Here is a 20,594-nt window from a genome sequence, read left to right as displayed (position 1 = left end):
TTTACTGTATAATGCTGAACGTCACAGAATTTGCCAAATTTTGGACGAATAAATCCAAAGTAGGTCAGTAAACTTAAATCAAATCGTACTGAAGCTTTTTGTTTTTGTTAATATATTTATTTTTTGCTAATATGTTTTTCATTATATGAGTACATGAGCATAATCTTCTTCTTGAGCAGTTTACTGTTTCTTTTGAGAAAAAATTATCATCATATCATATACAAACAGAAACTTAAAGGTTTTCACAGAAAATAACTCGTCAAAATAAAAGTTTGGTTTAACTTGAAGAAATTGTGACAGAAATATATTACTTAATGCAATGATAGTACTACTACTACTAATGAAGTAATCTAAAGAATATTCAGCAGAAGCATTATTTGCCATCATTTATTTACATGAAAAATATAAATACATAACATAGGTATTTCTGAGAAAAAAAAATAATGAATTGTATACATTTTTTAATATCAGTAATTATAGATGCTATTGATGAGTTTAATGAATACATTAAAATGGGATTCACAAAATTTATGGAAAACACAGAATTTGGTAAAAATAAAAGGAAAAAATAAATGAATGTTTTATATGTTTATATATACATACTTTCATTTTTTTTTTACTTTTAATAAATTTGCAGTTAAATTGTGTAAGTTTTAGGATTATAATTCATTAGACATGTTTTTTGAATAATAACATGTTACTTAACCATTAAAACAGAGTCTAGAAAAATGAAAACAAAAAAAACTAAATAATAATATATGATTTATTTTGTATAAAAATCATTAATTAAAGATGATTTTGATTATTTAATTTAATGAATCCATTCCCCCGCCCCCACCCCACACACACACACAAAATAAAATAATGTAAAACAGAATTTGGTAAAAAGAAAATAATAATAAAAAAAAATTCCAATGTATTTCATTAGGCCTTAAACATGTTTTATTTTTATTTATTTATTTTTTTACTTTTAATGAATTGCTATTAAATTGTGTTAGTTTTATAATTTCAAATCATTAGACTTGCTTTTTTAGTAATAAAATGTTGTTGTTTTTTTAACTGCTAGAAAAATTGATACAGATTTTTTTTTTAATCAAATTAATTAATTAGAGATGTTTTTGGTTATTATATTTGATGAATCCATTAAAATGGGATCTAAAAAATTAATGGAAAACAGAATAAAAAAAATATTAATAATACTTTATTGAGGAAAAAAAATTATAAAGTATTTTATTGGGACTTAAACATGTTTTGTGTTGTTGTTGCGGGGGGGGGGGGGCGGGGTTGTTACTACTACCACTAATATGTCGGTTGTGTTTGATAAAGGTGTCTAAATTGTTTAATAAAAGTGTATAAATGTATAAATTATATTTAATTAGTATTATTAATAATAATAATAATAATAATAATAACAATAATGATAATAACAATAATACATTGTAGGCTGTGTTAGGTAAAAGTATCGGCCGAATGCATAAATAAACATTAATATTGTTATTATTAGTAATAATAATAATAATTATAATAATAATACCATGTAGATTGGGTTTAATAAGACTGTCTACGAAATGCATTATTATTATTGTTATTATTATTATTATTAATTACAGCAAATAATATTAATATTAATTAACACATATTGTATCTGTGAATTATTTGATAACTGTTCATTTTAGCCCTACACTGTAAAAAGTTTATACCAGATTCAACTTTAAAACAAAAAAGTTCAGCAGCTGCCTTAAAAATTTAAGTTGAATCAGCTTAAAACTACAAGTCATTTTAACGTATTACAATAAAAATTTGTTGATTTAATTTTATGAGATGGAATGGCTTAAGTTGATTTAACTTAACATTTTAAGGCAGCTGCTAAACTTAAGTTTTTTAAGTTAAAACTGGTGAAAACTTTTTACAGTGTAGCAATAAAGAGTGAGTTCCATGTTTTATACATTTTGCAGATTTTCCCACAAAACCAGCATCAAAAATATACAAATGCTTCCAGATTGTGTGTGGAGCTGGAACTGTTTTATTTTTAGGAATAAACCAAGATAACTAGATCATTAATATCTTGTTAAATTTGATGATGCACATTAAATATTTCTAAACATTCAAATTACATTTTAAAAGAAATGTGCCGAAGGGAAATTATAGGTCAGTGTGACCTGTAGTAGTTTTGTTTTTTTTTCGAGTTGTTTTATCTGGAACACTATAGAGTTGCAGAAAGAAGGGGTTGGAGGTTTGTTCAAACACACGCACACATCCCATCTCTCAGCAGTCTGATGAGGTCAGCCACACACTGTGTGTTTTTGTTGTGGGCTAATGGAGCGTGAAACTAAACCATGTGGTACTGACATCGCATCACCCGCTCCTAAGATAATATACACGTGCCCTGGAGAGAAACGATTAATTGAATCCACCACGCAAGGCCTGCAGGGTGCCATAACACACAATAGTTACACAGGCGTCAGTCTCTCACCAAGCAAAGAGGTCAAAGGGAAGCGACCAAGTGAGCAGCCAAGAACCTAAATCAGACATTTCCACATGCAGGCCATTCAGAGAGAGTTTTAAATAGCATGGCTGATGCAAACCATTGCAATCATGCACTGACGTTTAGCATGAGAATACCACACCAAGCTCAAATGGACACCTCCATCTGTTCTGTAGCGTTTTAAAGAGACAGTTCACCCAAAAATGAAAATTTGATGTTTATCTGCTTACCCCCAGGGCATCCGAGATGTAGGTGACTTTGTTTCTTTAGTAGAACACAAACAAATATTTTTAACTCAAACCGTTGCAGTCAGTCAGTCATATAATGGCAGTCAATGGTTACCAACTCTTTAGGAGTAAAAAAACATACACAAGCAAAACCAAATTAAACTCTGTGGCTCGTGACAATACATTGAGGTCTTAAGACACATAACGGTCTATATTTATATCATATGTATGTTTTTTTTAGTCTTAAAGATTTGGTAACCATTGACTGCCATTATATTAAAAATCTTGGTTTGTGTTCTACTGAAGAAACAAAGTCACCTACATCTTGGATGCCCTGCGGGTAAGTAGATAAACATCAAATTTTCATTTTTGGGTGAACTATCCCTTTAAGACAACCACAACAAATGCTAGTTTAAGACGAGTCTGGGTGTCTCAGCTAGGATCCAGACATCTGAGACTGCTTCTGTTGGTTATTCTTTCTCATTTCATTTATTTTTGCATTTACAACTTATGATATACACTAGAATAATGTATCCCAGATTTTCATTCTGGTCTGGTCTTTTAAAGCCCACTATATATTAAAGAATACAGAGAGGAACTGCTACATTTAATCAATAATATACAGTTAGAATTGTGAAAAATTATCATTAATTAAAATAAATGTTTTCTATTTTAATATTTTTACAATGTAATTTATTCCTGTGATGCAAATGTGAATTTTCAGCAGCAGTACTCCAGTCCTCAATGTCACATGATTATTCAGAAATCATTGTAAATGCTGATTGCTGCTAATAAAAAAAAATATGAATTAGAAAATGCTTGATGATGTTCCTTTGGTGTCTTTTATTTCATGTTATTTAAAATATTCTGTATACAGTGGCACCAAGTTTTGAACCCTTGAGCCATGCTTATTACATTATACAGTATGTGATTGCAGTAGATTAAAAAAAAGTTTTTCTTTTTTATCTCAGTGTAGTGTAATTAAGATGGACTAGTAAATCAGATGACTAATCCAGTTAGCATGCCTGGATTGCTGCCCTATTTAAGCCAGACATTATCCTCCCTTTACAGTCTATCCTGTCTGTCTCTATTTCCGGAATGCTAATTTTGTGAAATTAAACTATGCAAAATTCAGAGAAATCAATAGAATCTTAAGTCACAGAAGAGTCTGGAAAATTCTTTAGTGAATTTAAATGTTATATTTGGAATCTTATATACAGCTGAGGTCAAAAGTTTACACATACCTTGCGGAATCTGCAAAATGTTAATTATTTTACCAAAATAAGAGGGATCATACAAAATGCATGTTTTTGTTTGTTTGTTTGTTTGTTTGTTTTTTAGTACCGACCTGAATAAGATATTTCACATAAAATATGTTTACAAATAGTCCACTAGAGAAAATATAATAGATGAATTTATAAAAATTACTCAGTTAAAAAAGTTTACATACTCTTGATTCTTAATACTGTTTGTCCTAAACAGTTAAACTGCCCGCTGTTCTTCAGAAAAATCCTTCAGGTCCCACAAAGTCTTTGGTTTTTTCCAATTTTTTATGTATTTGAACCATTTCCAACAATGACTGTATCTTTTGAGATCCATTTTGTCACACGGGGGACAACTGAGGGACTCATATGCAACTATTACAGAAGGTTCAAATGCTCACTGATGCTCCAGAAGGGAAAACAATGTATTAGGAGCTTTTTGAATTTGAAGATCAGGGTAAATTTCACTTATTTTGTATTCTGTGAAACATGTAAATATCTTCAGTTTCTTCTGAAGGGCAGTACTAAATGAAAAAAAAAAATGATATTTAGGCAAAATAAGAAAAAATTACACATCTTTATTCTGTTCAAAAGTTTACACCCCCGGCTCTTAATGCATTGTTTTTTTGTTTTTGTTTTTTCATCTGGAGCATCAGTGAGTGTTTGAACCTTCTGTAATAGTCCCTCTGTTGTCCTCAGGGTGAAATGATGGATCTCAAAATCATACAGTCATTGTTGGAAAGGGTTCAAATACAAACATTCATGAGAGAGTGGCGTTCCAGCGGATGACGAAGGACGTACGCATAGCGTAAGCTTTGTTTACAGCAAAGTAAAACCAGTCTCCGCTTGGGTTATATTAAAATCCTCAGACATTTTTCTTTACAAATCCTTGTTGTACTTGTTTTGCTCTCTCCTCTGTGCTTCTGTATTCGTCACTTCTCACTGTACGACAGTTTGTTAGAGATTTTATGGTTTATAAAGTTTTAAATATAGATTTTTTTTTTTTTACACAAACGCATTAAAAAATTGCTTCAGAAGGACTTTATTAACCCCCTGGAGCCATGTGGAGTACTTTTTAGGATGGATTTATGCACTTTTTTGGACTCCAAAACCTCAACAGCCATTCACTGCCATTGTGAATACCTCTGATTGTATTCATCAGAAAGAAGAATGTCATAAACACAGAGGACGGCTTGAGTGGGAGTAAATCATGGGGTCATTTTCATTTTTGGGTGAACGATCCCTCAAATTCATGGACAAAGGGTGTGCAAACTCTTAATAGAAGTTTTGGGCAGTAAATTTGTTGCAGTGCTGAGATTTCAGTCATTGTTTTAAGGTATAAGAGGGAATAAAAACAGTGTGTGATGTGTCTCCTGCAGGTCAGACCCCGCTGCGTGAAGCGTATTCAATGTCCTGTATTGCCAATGGCAGTTCCAGCGGCCGCAAATCTCACAGAGACAGTTCCACAGTGTCCGTAGCCAGGAAAGAGACACTCTCCTCCGCCGCCAAGAGGTAATGCACACACACACACAACTAAAATATGCAAATGATCTCAAAGCCTCCTCTACATATTTTGGATATCTCCCTTTTCTGACCCATTTCAGCTCTCCACTAACGAGCTGATGATTTGAAGCAGGTGTGTTAGATTAGGAAGATAATCACAGTGAGTTGTAGCGGCAAACCTCCATGACAGGTTTGGGAAACACTGTTTCTGGGATACTGTTAATTAATTTTTAACAGACACACTGCTCCCAAAATATTAATGTGTGATGTTCTTTCAGCCTGGAGAAGTATATTCATCCAAATGTCTGTGAGTGTTCGACCTCAAGGCTCTCCTGGTCTTTTCATGTGTGTCCGATCTTCCTCTGTTGACCTGCATGTTGTTTTTGCAGTGGTGGCGAGCGGAAAAAAGACAAGCCTCTGATGGAGGGGATCAAGGAGAAAGAGGAGCCGCCACAGGCTAACGATAAAACCCCCTCAGCGCCCAGCACCCCTCAGGCACCGTCCCCTTCCAGCAACCCCCCCTCCCCTCATCCCCCACAGCCCCAAAGACAGCTTTCGGAGAACAAGGGGTCAACCCCGGCCAAAAGGTTCCTCCCAACAGCCATGCAATTTCTGGCAGCGTTCGAGCAGCGTTTGGCAATCTGCTTTGCAGCCGTTTCGCAACCTATTGACGTAAAGCCAAGGGGCAGGGCTGACATGCTTCCTCAATCAATATCAAGATCAATAGTGACTGGTCTGCTTTGTATCTGCTTTGCTTCCGGAAGTATTTTTCCCATTCGTTTTCTCTTTAGTAAATGTTTTACTAAAAGTCTTGGATCAAACCAAGCCACTCCAAGATGAATCATAACGTTAAAACATTTGATTTGAAGAAGAGGAAATTAACTTGTTAATCACTTTGGATAAAAGCGCCTGCTAAATGATTAAATGTAAAATACAGTTCTTTAAAGTAAATGAAATGCTCTAATAAATGAATAAAGCATTGCAAATGTTTTAATAATATCACAAAAGTATAAAATACATAATTGCACTTTTTGAAAAATATAAACACTATGATTTAAAAGTTAAAGGGGTCAGTAAGAATATTTAATGTTTCAAAAAATATATAATTCTAAAATATTTCCAGTAAAATCAGTAGTATTGTGAAATATTATGAATAAACATTATATAAAATTTATAAAAAATTATTAACATTTATATTATCATTTTTTTTAAATATTTAAATATATTTGTATTCCTTTTGATGGCAAAGCTGAATCTTCATTGCTATCAGTGTTGTGCAATACCAAACAGTTGTGCTCTTTAATATTTTTTTTATTTGTTTGTTTGTTTGTTTATTTATTTATTTAATTACTCACTGTTGCTCATCAAGGCTGCATTTATTAAACAAAAATACAGAAAATGTACTTTTCTATTTTAAAATATAATTTATTCCTGTGATGCTGAATTTTCATCAGTCATTACTTAAGTTTTCACATGATCCTTCAGAAATTAATTTACTGGTTTATTACTTTTATCAGTGTTGGAAACAGTTGTTTGTTTATTTATTTGAAAACTGTGATTCTTTTTTTCCAGGATTCAGCATTTATTCAAAATATTTATATTTTTTTACCAATGTAAGTCTTTGCTATTACAAATTTTTTATTAATTTAACACATGAATTAAAGTATTAATTTCTTTAAATAACTAAATAAAAATGTACTGTCCACAGACGTTTTAAATTCTAAAATTTATATTGTTACGAAAGATTTATATTTTAAATAAATGCTGTCCTTTTGAACTTTTTATTTATTAAAGAATTCTGAAAAAAAAAATCTTTTTTTTTCAGGATTCTTTGATTAATAGAAAGTTCAAAATAACAGCATATTATATATTTTTTTTAATTTTTTTTTATTTTTTTACTTGCAGCTATAGTTATTTTTTTAATCAAATTACTGCATTTAAATATAAGTAATTTGTTTTTAATCCTACTGGACCCATTTTAAATATTCAGATATATACAAATATAAAAGTAGCTTCATAATGTTGATAAGAAAATTCACTTTAATCATTTGCAAATATTAAAGATTTTTTTTAAAAAGGAAGTCACATTAAAATTTCATTTTAATGTGCAGGGAAAAAATGGGATTCTTACTTCCAGAACATAATGCGTATTGCTGTTTAAATGAAGGAGCTATACATTAGTCTCTCAGAATTGCATCAATACTCATTATAAAAGCCTCATTCTATGCTAAATGTCCTGCTAGCATCAAGCTGACAGTGTAGGTCAGAATGTGTTATGCTCTGGATCACTCTGAGCGGTCCACCCAGAAGAGGAAAGTAATGGAAAGCAGATGCGATGTCCTCTCAGTGCTCAAACCCTTGGTTCTTGTTTAATAATCTGCAGAGTAGCACATTAGCCCAGAAATGCTTCAACACCAAACCTTCTACTCTGTACTTAATAACCCCAAATCCCGCCTGCTGAGTTATTCATATTGACTCTGCAAGCTGTCCCATCCAATTAGCTACAGAGAAGTGGAAAACCAATTAGCCATTTCCGTAATGTCATTTCATGGCCAGATCCATGCTCGTTAGACGATGCAACAAGAAGATTATTAGCCAGGAATTGGCCTCAACCACATTACTTAGAAAAAGCCTCTGCAGTCGATGAAGATTTAATTTACACTAGCAGAGACTCAAGCTTTCTTATATAGTTTTTTCTTAGATAGCATCAGAGATATAATTTTGTGGTTGTTGTGGTTAGCACATTGTGTTTTCTTGCACCTTGCAATCTTGCAGAGATTGCATTTGTTTTGAGAAATGTTGAGATGTCAATACAGTGATGCAAGAGCATGTGATTTCTCAAAAAAGAAGAATTGAATGTGCAGTACAGTAAATGCAGGTGGACTACATTTTATGTGGTGTTTTTGCTTATAAGGCAAAAACTAGCATACATGTTCAGGCTAGACTAGGTTTCTACTAGTCAATGCTGATTTGATCTGTTTTACTTGGGGGTGAAATTAGACCAAATACACTGTGTGCATAATTATTAGGCACGTTGATATTGTGGTCATATTTTTTTTTTTCAAGCACATTTGACCAGTTCCAAACCACATCAATCTTTATAACTACTGTTCATTTTGTATTTAATTATTTATAAGTGATATATAATTGTCCAAAAACTCCTCATATTTAGGTGTGCAGAATTATTAGGCACATTTTCTTTTACAGATAAAATGAAAAGTCAATTTTAAAAGTCAAAAACTATTAAATGCCCATGAGAAGGATGCAGTGCTAATGCAATACTAGAATTTGCAAAGTTAAGACATGACCACCAGACAAAACAAAACAGGTGGAGAAGAAAAGATGCATGATAATTGCAAAAAAAAAAAAATAATAATAATAAAATAATAAGAATTAAGGTTAAGAAATTATTAGGTGTGAAACCATCAGGAACCATTTAGTCTTCAGCGCCACCTTTTTCCAGAACTGCAACCTAAATGGAGTCCCCAGAAGTGCAATGTGTCAGGTTCTCAGAGACTTTGCTTAGGCAAAAAAATCCTAAAAAATGACCCTCACTTAATAAGAATAAAATGTTGAATAACAAGTGTTGAGAAATACATGACATTTTTCATTTTTTTATAGGCTTTATAGACAGATAAGTTGAGAGTGACTCTTGAAGGACCAGCACCACATCCTATTATAGCACTCTTTCAAGAATATATTTTCCAGAATCTGGCAGTAAGTTATATTTTTTTATATTACAAGCACATTTGACCAGTTCCAGAGCACATCAATCTTAATAACTGCTATTAATTTTGTATTTAATTATTTATAAGTGATATATAATTGTCCATTGAAGGCTGGAAGTGAAAAACACCTTATATTCAGGTGTGCAGAATTATTAGTCATGTTTTCTTTTACAGATAAAATGAGCCAAAAAAAAAAAGATTTACCTCAGACTGAAAGTCAAAAACTATGAAATGCCCATGAGAAGGATGCAGTACTAATGCAATACTGGAATTTGCAAAGTTAAGGCATGGCCACTGGACAGCAAAACACTCGTTGTGTCTGCATTGTCAGAAAAAGCAGGTGGAGAAGAAAAGATGCATGTTAATTAAATTAAATGCAAAGTCTTCAGCGCCACCGTTTTCCAGAACTGAGTCTCCAGAAGTGCAATGTGTCAGGTTCTCAGAGACTTTGCTTTGGCAAAAAATCCTAAACTTAATTACCCTCACTTAATAAGAATAACATTCTGAAGTGGTGTGTAATACATGAAGACTGTTTTTTTTTTTTATAGGCTTTATAGACCGATGAGTTGAGAGTGTCTTGAAGGACCAGCACCACATCCTCTTGTAGCACTATTTCGAGTTTATCCTCCAGAATCTGGCAGTAAGTTTTGGGACTTCAGTTTTAGTCCATCTCCTATCCTGAAATAATGAACTCCCAGAACTTACTGCCAGATTCTGGAAAATATATTTTTGAAAGAGTGCTACAAAAAGGATGTGGTGCTGGTCCTTCAAGAGCCACTCTCAACTTATCCGTCTATAAAGCCTATAAAAAAACAGTCTTCATGTATTTCACAACACTGCATCATTTTATTCTTATTAAGTGAGGTTCATTTTTTAGAATTGTTTACCCAAGCAAACTCTCTGAGAACCTAACACATTGCACTTTTAGAGACTCCAGGTTGCCATTCTGGAAAATAGTGGCGCTGGAGACTAAATGGTTCCTGATGGTTTTTACACCAAATTATTCACCTTAATTCTTAATTATTTTGCAGTTGATGTGTCTTTTCTTCTCTTGTTTTTTTCTGACCTTGCTGACCCAATGAGCATTTCGCTGTCCAATGGTCATGCCTTAACTTTGCAAATTCCAGTATTGCATCCTTCTCATGGGCATTTAGTAGTCTTAAATCTCTTTTTTGGCTCATTTTATCTGTAAAAGAAAATGTGCCTAATAATTATGCTCACCTGAATATAAGGAGTTTTTAACTCCCAGCCTTTATGGACAATTATATATCACTTATAAATGATTAAAAACAAAAATTAATAGTAGTTATTAGGATTGATGTGGTTTGGAATTGGTCAAATGTGCTTGGAAAAAAAATTTGACCAGAATATCAACGTGCCTAAAAATTATGCACACAGTGCAAGTCTTGTTAGGCTAGTACCATCGTAATATTTTGGCAGATGGAATAGCACTCAAACAACTTTTATCATGCATGTACTAGGGATGGACATCATTAGACAAGTGGCCCCATATGTAGAACTCAAGCCAGTTTTTCACATGTGGAAGTGTGTCTGCTCTGCCCCGGAGTATTATCCATTCCTTTTTCTTCCCTCCTTTCTGACTCCCATGTTTGGTGAGGTTGGATGTACTTTGCTACAGCTCTGACCTTTTTAATGACCTTTACTCCCAAAGTATACTTCAGTTTTAACAGGAACACTTGCATGCTTACAGCCGAATGCACAGACTTTCAAAGTATACACTATTTGAACACAGACGTGCGACAGTTTCATCCTCGTCCAGTGTCTGCGCTATTTCTCATAAGAAGTTACGACCGATACAAATGTCTTCATACTCAAGGGATAGTTCAGCCAAAAATGAAAATTCTGTCATTAATTACTCACCCTCATGTCGTTCCAAACCCGTAGAACATCTTTATTCGTTCATCTTTAACACGAATTAAGGCGAGACACTGCAGGTGAATAGGATAAAAAAAAAATAACAAATAGTTAAAACCTTACTTACTCAGCTGATTGATTACATTGATAATTGCAAATATTTTTTGTATTACAAGTTTTCTAAAATGTTAGTTTTTAATATGCAAACGAGGCATTATTTAATGAAATATGCACTCATTTGCATACATTTTTAGTACAAAAATCGAAACACTAAATTAAGTCAGTATCAAAATTCTTGTTTAATTTTTTTTGACATATTGAAATTATTTTGTCATTTTTTCTCTCTCCATAATTCAGAAAATACTTAGAACAGGCAGAAAACTAAATTTTTTTTACAGTTTTTTGGGGGAATAAAATGTTGTATAAAATCAAGCAAATTATATATGAACAGATCCCTCTGAAAAAAAACTTCAAGATATAGACAAGAATAAAAATGTGAAGTTTGGTGTGTGTAAGTGCTACTGAAGTGGAGATTTATGGCTCAGTGTAGGAGAAAAAAATCATTTTGAGAGAACAGTCTTAAATATGTATTGTAATTGAAATCTTTTGACAAAAATAGATAAAGTGCTGTAAAGAAACACTTAACAGTGTATTTTGGATATTTTCTTTCTACTAGTCGGAAAAAACACTGTTGACAGTTTTGCAACATTACAGTTGAACCATTGATGTCACATGGACTATTTAAACAATGTCCTTACTTCTTTTCTGAGCCTTGAGCGTGTTGCGTTGCTGTCTATGCAGGGTCAGAAAGCTCTCGGATTTAATCAAAAATATCTTAATTTTTGTTGCAAAGATGAACGAAGGTCTTACAGGTTTGGAACGACATGAGGGTGAAAAATAATGACGGAATTTTAATTTTCAGGTGAACTGTAGATCGCTTGCCAACATGGACGTCTATTGTTAGTGATGAAATTAACTTTGCGTACATGTACAAACCGAAGTATACTTTGGGCTTTAATGTTTGTGTGTACATCTGAGTTTCTGGATCACTTCTACCAAAATTTCTTCCCATGCTCCCCTGCCTTGACCTTCATATTCTCCTTAAAGTCTGAGAGATATGTTGTAGTGGCAAAAGTTTAGGGCTGGTAACCAGAAGGTTGTTGGTTCAAGCCCCAAGATGAGCCATCATTAGTTCATTAGCTTCTAGTTCAGATTCTCCCAACATTTCTGTCAGAATAAGCCACCCGTTCAGCTCCCAAGGCGAAAGATTTGGAAATCCGGTCCATGTAGAAGGGGTGGTCCAGAAAACGAGTTTGTTTTGGACTGTTAACATTTTCTTCTTGCACACAGCTTCGCTTGAGGATAACGCTCCTCTGTTTTCCCTTTCTAAACCTCTGATGTGTTCCTTCTTTACTTTCTTTAGCTTCGCTGTGTGGCATCTTTTCCCCCAACAGTCTTATGCAATTTACCTCAGGACTGGGTTTCAAGTTTTTCAGCTCTCCTGTGTGTACTAACTATTGAGTGGATTGTGCTTTGCCATATGCATGTTTTGTTTTTTTGTTTTTTTTACCTGAGGGATGCATCTTTGACTTTCAAAGGGTGCTGCTTGTTTTCTGGCTTCCAGTTTAAAATTAACCAAAGAGGAGGAGTGGTTATTTGAGTTTGGAGGACCTGGATGGAGTAAGTAAAACTGTCTGTATAAACCTGTGACCCATTTTGGTGGGTCTATGTAGATCTATCGATTTGACGGATTGATCTCCTCCAGGCTCACAATACCGCTCCTCTAAATTTTAATTTAACTTCTCCCCGGACTCGTTTTTCAGCTTCTCTGCTATCGCTTTCCTTTTCCAATGAAACCCTTACATGTTTTTCCTGTGTAATTTGCGTCTCAAGCAGGGGTAGCAGTGCAAAGCGTGGAGGAATGGAGCGTTCTCAGAGTAGCACGTGGGACAGTGGAGAGGAGAACAGGAATAAGCTGGTGAAAGCAGCCTCCACCTCCAAACTGCTGTCCAAAGTGGTGAAGAATGCAGAGAAGTAAGTGTTAGGTTCCTTCCGTCCCCTTTGCCCCACTAAGACTGTAGTAGGCTGGTGTAGACTTGAGGTACAAAACAATCTGATTGATGGAATTGTATTTGAAATTATGCTTCAGGCTTTTCCAAGTCATTTTAGTTGAGTTCAAAAAAGGGTTCATAAGAAACTCCTCAGATTTCCCATGATTTGGAGCTAACGTCATTTATAAAGTTTCATCAATACTCAATGCATTCCATGTTTCATTTGTGTTTGGTGATATGTGACCCTGGACCACAAAACCAGTCTTTTTTTTATTTAGATTTATGCATAATCTGAAAGCTGTATAAATAATTTTACCATTGATGTATGGTTTGTTAGGACAATATCTGGCTGAGATACAACTATTTGAAAATCTGAAATCTGAGGGTGCAAAAAAATCTAAATATTAGGAAAATCGTCTTTAAAGTTGTCCAAATGAAGTTCTTAGCAATGCATTTTACTAATCAAAAATTAAGTTTTGATACATTTACAGTAGGAAATTTACAAAATATCTTCATGGAACATTATCTTTACTTTATCCTAATGATTTTTGGCATAAAAGAAAAATCGATCATTTTGACCCATACAATGTATTGTTGGCTATTGCTACAAATATACCCGTGCTACTTAAGACTGGTTTTGTGGTCCAGGTTCACATATGATTATGCATTTAGCTGTTATTTAGCGTAGTTATTGCTGTTTAGTGCATTTTGCCTTAAATTTGAATTCATTTTATAAAATTCAATACATTTCTGCACATAATATGCAAGGAAAAGTCCAGATTCCATTTGGGCATAGTTATGTGTTATTGCAAATAATCTAATTTATTTATGGCACTTGCTTTTTGCTTAAAAAATGCTGAAGAAAAAATCTTCATGCACCCTCATGTTGCTGGCAAACATGTATGACTTTCTTTTCTTCATCAAAACTCAAAATGAGAAGGTATGGATAATCAAAGGAGATGGACAGCAACATGTTTCAAACATAAAAACACAATAAAAGTATAATATTATAGCATAAAAGTATTATGCTGTACTTTTACTATACCACTTGTGCAATATATTCCAAGTTTTCTGACATTTATTGACCAAAATCAAAATTTCTTGATAATTTACTTTCTTTCTTCAGTCGAAAAGAAATTAAGGTTTTTGAGGAAAACATTCCAGGATTTTTCTCTACATAGTAGACTTCAATGGTGCCCAATGGGTTGAAGGTCAAAATTGCAGTTTCAATGCAGCTTCAAAGGACTCTACATGATCCCAGTCGAGGAAAAAGGGTCTTATCTAGCAAAACGATTGACCATTTTCTAAAAACAATGAAAAATGTATGTACTTTTTAACCACAAATGCTCGTCTGGCACTTGCTCGACCTCACGCATTACGTTGGAAAGGTCACGCGTGATGTACACTGCCACTCAAAAGTTTGGGATCAGTACGATTTTTAATGACTGCGATCACTAAGACTTTGCTGCTCATCAAGGCTGTTTATTATTTGATTAAAATACAGAAAAAAAACTGCAATATTGTAAAATGTTAATGCAATTTAAAATAGTGGGTTTCTATTTTAATATACTTTAAAATATAATTTATTTCTGTGATGCAAAGCTGAATTTTCAGCATCATTACTCCAGTATTCAGTGTCACATGATCCTTCAGAAATCTTTCTAATATGCTGATTTATTGTCAGTCTTGGAAACAGTTGTGCTGCTTAATATATATGTATATATATATATGTATATGTTTTTTTTTTGTTGTTTTTTTTGAACATGTGATCCTTTTTTAGGATTTTTTGATAAATAAAACGTTAAAAAGAACAGCATTTAATTAAAATAGAAAAATTTTGTGACAATAAACACCTCGTTCAAAGTTTGGGGTCAGTAAATTTTTTCTTTCTTTCTGTGAAAGAAATTAATACGTTTATACAGCAAGGATGTGTTTTAATTGATAAAAAGTGATAGTAAAGATTTATTTTGTTAGAACAGATTTCTATTTTTAATAAATGCTGTTCTTTTTTACTTTTTTTCTTCAAAGAATCCTAAAAAAAAGTATCACAGGTTCCAAAAAAATATTAAGCAGCACAACTGTTTCCAACATTTGATAATATAAGTAATAAATCAGTATATTAGAATGATTTCTGAAGGAGCATGTGACACTGAAGACTGGAGTAATGGCTGATGAAAATTCAGCTTTGCATCAAATAAATATATTATATTTTGAAGTATATTCAATTAAAAAAAACTGTTATTTTAAATTGCAGTATTTCATAATATTACCTTTTCCTGTATTTTTGATCAAATAAATAAAACTTTGATGAGCATAAGAGACTTAAAAAAATAAATTGAAATCTTTCTGATCCCAAACTTTTGAGCAGTAGTGTAGGCGGAAGTACCAACCCAGTGTTTACAAAGTGAACATGCAAAGAAGGTCAAAAAAGAGGTGAGCTTTCCAACCTAATTACTAGTGCAATATAAGCATTTGTGGTTAAAAGAGTATAGATATTTTTTTTTATTGTTTGCTAGATAAGACCCTTATTCCTCGTCTGGGATCGTGTAGAGCTGTGCTGAAACTGCAGTTTAGTCCTTCAACCTGTTGATCCCCATTGAAGTCAACAATATGGAATGTTTTCCTCAAGAGCTAAATACATTTTTTTTCGACTGAAGAAAAAAAAACATGAACATTTTTTGGAACACATTCATTTCCGTTCACCGTCATTGTATGGAAAAGAGCATGTCAGAGATTCTCTTTCTGTCCTCTGTGGAAAAAAAGAAAGTCATATGATTTGGAAACATGAGAGTGAGTAAATGGTGACAATAGAATGATTCTTCATTTTGGAACGGTTCCTTTCACACATTCCTGTAATTGAACAAACATGCCATTTTTGGAGCTCACGTTTGGTCTCGTGTTAACAATATTTTGATTCTCTTCCCATTTCCTCTTTAGACACAGAGATCCAGTCATCAGCCAAGGTAAAGTCTCATTTTGTCCTTACGTGATCTATTAAGTTTCAACTTCATTTTTTCCTCATGTGTTCCTCTCATTTCCTGTATCACAGTGGTGCAAACACAACTGGCGCCTCATGTAGTGTGTCTGATTTTTGTACACATCAGATTCACGCAAATTCTCATTTGCACAGTAACGTCTGTAAAAACATTTAAGCTGTGTCCTGTAGCCAACTTGCATTTCATAAGTGTAAATAAAAGCCAGAGTGATACCACCTCTTAGTACTTGGCTTTGCACCAGGGTAAGATTAGCAGTGACACTGAGAAATTCTCTTAGCACGGGGCTCATGCCAGTAGTCACAGGCTAAGCGTGCCCTGGAACGACCTTACCCCGAATCTGGATTTAGCCCTGGGCTGAAAACAGTACAGGTGTGAGCATTTCTCAAGTCAAATTTAATCTTGGCAAAGACGCACACAAACTGCATTCCTCTGTCTTGTGGTTCATCATTTGTTCTTCCAAATTTTCCAATGATCACACCCATCTTAAAAACTGTTGACAGGCCTGTCTTATCATACATCGATAGAATTGTTCCTTGTCTGTCATTCTGTATTTGTTTTTTTTTGAGAGGTTATTATTTCTGTCCCATACCCAGCTAAAATGTCAACCCGTGAAAAAAACAGCCAAGGTAAGGGCTTCCTCTCTACAGGGCCGAACGCCGCCGAAAGCGTTTTTACCCCCTCCTTGCCCGCTTCAGGCTAGATATAAGCGTTCCTGGCACTAATCCCGCTTTAATTCTCTTTACATGTTGATCGATCGATCTGAAAGATCAATGGTCAGTCACTTCTTGCACTTTTCTTCTGTCTCTCTATCTCTCTGCCGCTCTCGTTCCTTTAAATCGTAAATAACGTTTCTGGAGGAATCAATAGTAAGTGGATTTCCTTCCAGCTTACAGGCTAGACGATGAACACACGTCTCGCTTCTTCATTTGTTTTTGCAATTCAGTTGGTCTAAATAAGATTCACCACCAGTAACTCATTAGCTGAGGAATGTGTTTGTCCTAAACTAAAGATACCAGAACAGCTTTATGGCTGAATTGCAATAAACCCGTCACAAACATATCTAGATCATAGTTCACCACAAAATCAAAAGAAATTTTGTGCAAAGAAAACAATAGGGGTGCTCCGATCAGGATTTTTAAGGCTGATTTCCGAACACAGGAAGCAGCATCTGCTGATCCGATCACCGATACCAATCTTTTTAAAGCCTTTTTTTTATCATGTAGAATTATTTATAGTGTACTTTCAAAGGTTTGGTGCCCATGTCACTGCCATTATATGACTGACAGACTGCAACGGTTTGAGTTAAAAATGTTCGTTTGTGTTCTACTGAAGAAACAAAGTCACCTACATCTTGGATGCCCTGGGGGTAATTTTTGGGTGAACTATATCTTTAAATCTTTACTACAAGCAATCCTGTTGTTAATAAAGAACTTTGTTTTCATTTCTCCACGAGTGCCATTTATTATTGCTTTGGTTATCTAAAAATGCTCTTTTCCCTTAAACCTAGCCAAAAACCCAAATGTGTTGACTGTGAAAGACAGTAGACTTTAATTATATGCATTTATAGTGTAATTATGACATTTTCATGACAATCCCTATTCATATTTACCGCAAACAATGCGCTGTCACTTTAATTCTGCGCGTGCAGCACAGACTTGGTGCGAAAACTATCTCGAACTCAACGCACCGCTTCTAGAACTGACTGTCAGACTGCAACTGTGCCAAGCCTGAACGCGTTAACATGAGCGTGCGCTGCAAACGAAGTTATGTAAAGCTTCGAGCGCCTTGTCTTCAAGAGAGCGAACGAGTGCTGAATGAATGTTGAACACTGGAAATAATTGAAAAAGAAATGCAATTTATAAACTGTATCAACTGTGCAGCGTGCAACTTGCTTATAGTAAGACGCAATGGTGATTGGAAGTCATTTGCACACTTTGAAAGAGAAAGAGACTCGCGCTGTTTGTGAAATTACATCTCACATAAGGTTTTCAAATTATTTTATAAGTTATTTAACTAAGAAATATGAATTGTACCTCACCTTCAGCATTATAATTGTTTTACCTGCATGACAGTGAGACAGTGCGGCTGCATGTCGTGCCAAACCTCTCATGGCAGACACGTCATCAGCTTTAGATCGGGTTATGAGACCGCCGATCAAACATCCCAAAGAGATTTTCAGCCGATAGTCAGTCGATCAGTCGGAGCACCCCTAGAAAACAACACTTATTGGGGCTATCCATTGCAACATTTTTATGATGGCTAAGCCCATTTAAATGTTTTAATGCAGAAAAATCTAGTTTTTGTTACTTTACGGTATCTTATTTTTATCTTTTGATTTTGGTGTGAAATGTAGCCTACTCTGTAAAAAGTTTTCACCAGTTTCAATTTAAAAACTTAAGTTTAGCAGCTGCCTTAAAATTTTAAGTTAAATCAACTTAACTCATTTCAACTCACAAGTTAAATCAACTCATTTTTATTGTAATAAGTTCAAATGACTTGTAGTTTTAACTTGATTTAACTTAAAATGTTAAGGCAGCTGTTGAACTTAGGTTTTTAAGTTGAATCTGGTGAAATCTTTTTACAGTGTAGATATGTTTCCATAAAATAGAAGGTAGAATTGGGATAGTTCACCCAAAAATAAAAATTATGTCATTTTTATTACTAAAAAAAAAACATTTTTTTATATATATCTTGTTATATTTGACAGAAAATACAAATGCAAAAGTCATAAAGGTTTGAAACAACATGAGCATGAGTAAACGATAACAGAGTTTTCATTTTTGGCTGAACTGTTGCGTTAAGGATATCAATGTCAGTAAGGAATGTGTTGCCGATTCTCAGCCAACTAAACTGTTTTTAAAGGTTATCTGTGGTTAGATGGCTTGTTCTGTGTTAAACACTTTATAAAATGATGCAATGCGCTTATAAGATGTGCTACTGCGCTAAATGATTTTGGAGACCAGAGAAAATACTATATTTTTTTTCTGCCTCACTCTGTCCATTTATTTCTGCTTTACACTTTCTTTTCTTATATCACAGTTACAGTTGGGCATTGTCATTGCTCTGGTCCTTCTGCACGCCGCTCAAAGCTTCACTTTTGATTTGCTTGGGTTTATGAATGAGTTCAAAGCATGAGCCTTACTAACTCAATCAAAGAGCTTCATTTAGAAATGTTTTAGAAATGTATAGTACTTTTTTTAAAAGTAAGAGCAATGTATGTGATGTAAAATGTTGCTAAAATGAACAAACTCAAACAGTCTGTCCCAAAAGACCATGTACAGTGCCAAATTTCAGATAACTTGCTTCTTCAATTCAATACTTTTAAGACTTCACAATACTTCACACAAACAAACCTGGGTTTTGTTTGAGATATATATATATAATGTTTCATTTGCAGTAGTTGCTAATTGCTAATGATTATTGATTCTTAATAATTAGTTATTTTCTAGTTTGTATTTAGAATATGTTTTCTTCATCAAATTTCTCCACAGAGGGAGAATATGTTAAAGTGTTCATGCGAGGACGACCCATTACAATGTTCATCCCATCGGACGTGGAGAACTACGATGATGTCCGCACTGAACTTCCCCCAGAGAGACTCAAACTGGAGTGGGTGTATCCTTTCTAGCATGCTTTGCACGTATTGTGTTTCACAATGTTGATTTAAAATGCTTTACATAGGCAAAGTAAAGACATGAAAGTCAAATTTAAAATCAGAGCACAAATCACCTGTAAAGTTGTCCAAATTAAGTTCTTAGCAATGCATACTAATAAAAAATTAAGCTTTGATATATTTACGGTAGGAAATTTACTAAATATCTTCTTGAATGTGATTTTTACTTAATGTCCTAATGATTTTAGGCATAAAAATTGATCAATTTGATCCATACAATATATTGTTGGCAATTGCTACAAATATACCCGTGCTACTTATGACTGGTTTTGTGGTCCAGGGTGACTTTTTATTTTTTGTTTTTGGTGCATTGTTGTATTCCCTGTGTCCTCCTTGATTCAGACGAGCAGATATGGCTACAGGGGACGTGACTGCCGTGCAAACGTGTACTTGCTGCCCACCGGGGAGATCGTATATTTCATTGCCTCGGTGGTTGTGCTCTTCAACTATGAGGAGAGGACACAGCGGCACTATTTAGGACACACTGACTGTGTCAAATGGTGAGAATGATGAGAACACATATTGTGGTGTTGGTTGCATGCAGTTATCTGTTGGTCATTCGTCATTGGCGCTGACAGTAATTAAATAACCAACTCTCGCTGAAAATTTCATTGAAAGATGCTGTAGTTTTCTTTATGAATGGCTGTCATTGTTAAGTTTTGTCTTCCTGAGGGTATGTAATCACAGGATGGAAATTACAGGGAAATGTCTTCTGTTGGCTCTGAACTAAACAAATGAGCTGATGTGATTTTTTTTTTTTTTTTTTTTTTGTAAATGGTCATTATGCTGGACAT

The 20,594-nt window shown here is 34.0% G+C and overlaps 1 protein-coding gene across 4 annotated transcripts in view; it reads left to right on the top strand.

Annotated features, from left to right (window-relative positions):
- The window catches only part of LOC141325582 (echinoderm microtubule-associated protein-like 4), a 137,861-nt gene that overhangs the window by 88,197 nt on the left and 29,070 nt on the right, over positions 1–20,594 (top strand). For 2 of the 4 annotated variants that reach the window (XM_073834363.1, XM_073834360.1), the window contains exons 3-9: positions 5,354–5,486; positions 5,867–6,064; positions 12,974–13,114; positions 16,069–16,094; positions 16,721–16,753; positions 19,619–19,742; positions 20,151–20,300. In XM_073834363.1, coding sequence (XP_073690464.1) covers positions 5,354–5,486; positions 5,867–6,064; positions 12,974–13,114; positions 16,069–16,094; positions 16,721–16,753; positions 19,619–19,742; positions 20,151–20,300 — 805 coding nt within the window. The remainder of the gene's footprint in view (positions 1–5,353; positions 5,487–5,866; positions 6,065–12,973; positions 13,115–16,068; positions 16,095–16,720; positions 16,754–19,618; positions 19,743–20,150; positions 20,301–20,594) is intronic. The other 2 variants (XM_073834361.1, XM_073834362.1) reach the window with 2 other exon arrangements.

This window comes from Garra rufa, chromosome 2 (assembly GCF_049309525.1).
Source record: "Garra rufa chromosome 2, GarRuf1.0, whole genome shotgun sequence".
In the NCBI taxonomy this organism is placed as follows: Eukaryota; Metazoa; Chordata; class Actinopteri; order Cypriniformes; family Cyprinidae; genus Garra; species Garra rufa.
Note: the sequence above shows the minus strand (reverse complement) of the source record. Positions and strands in the feature narration are given on the sequence as shown.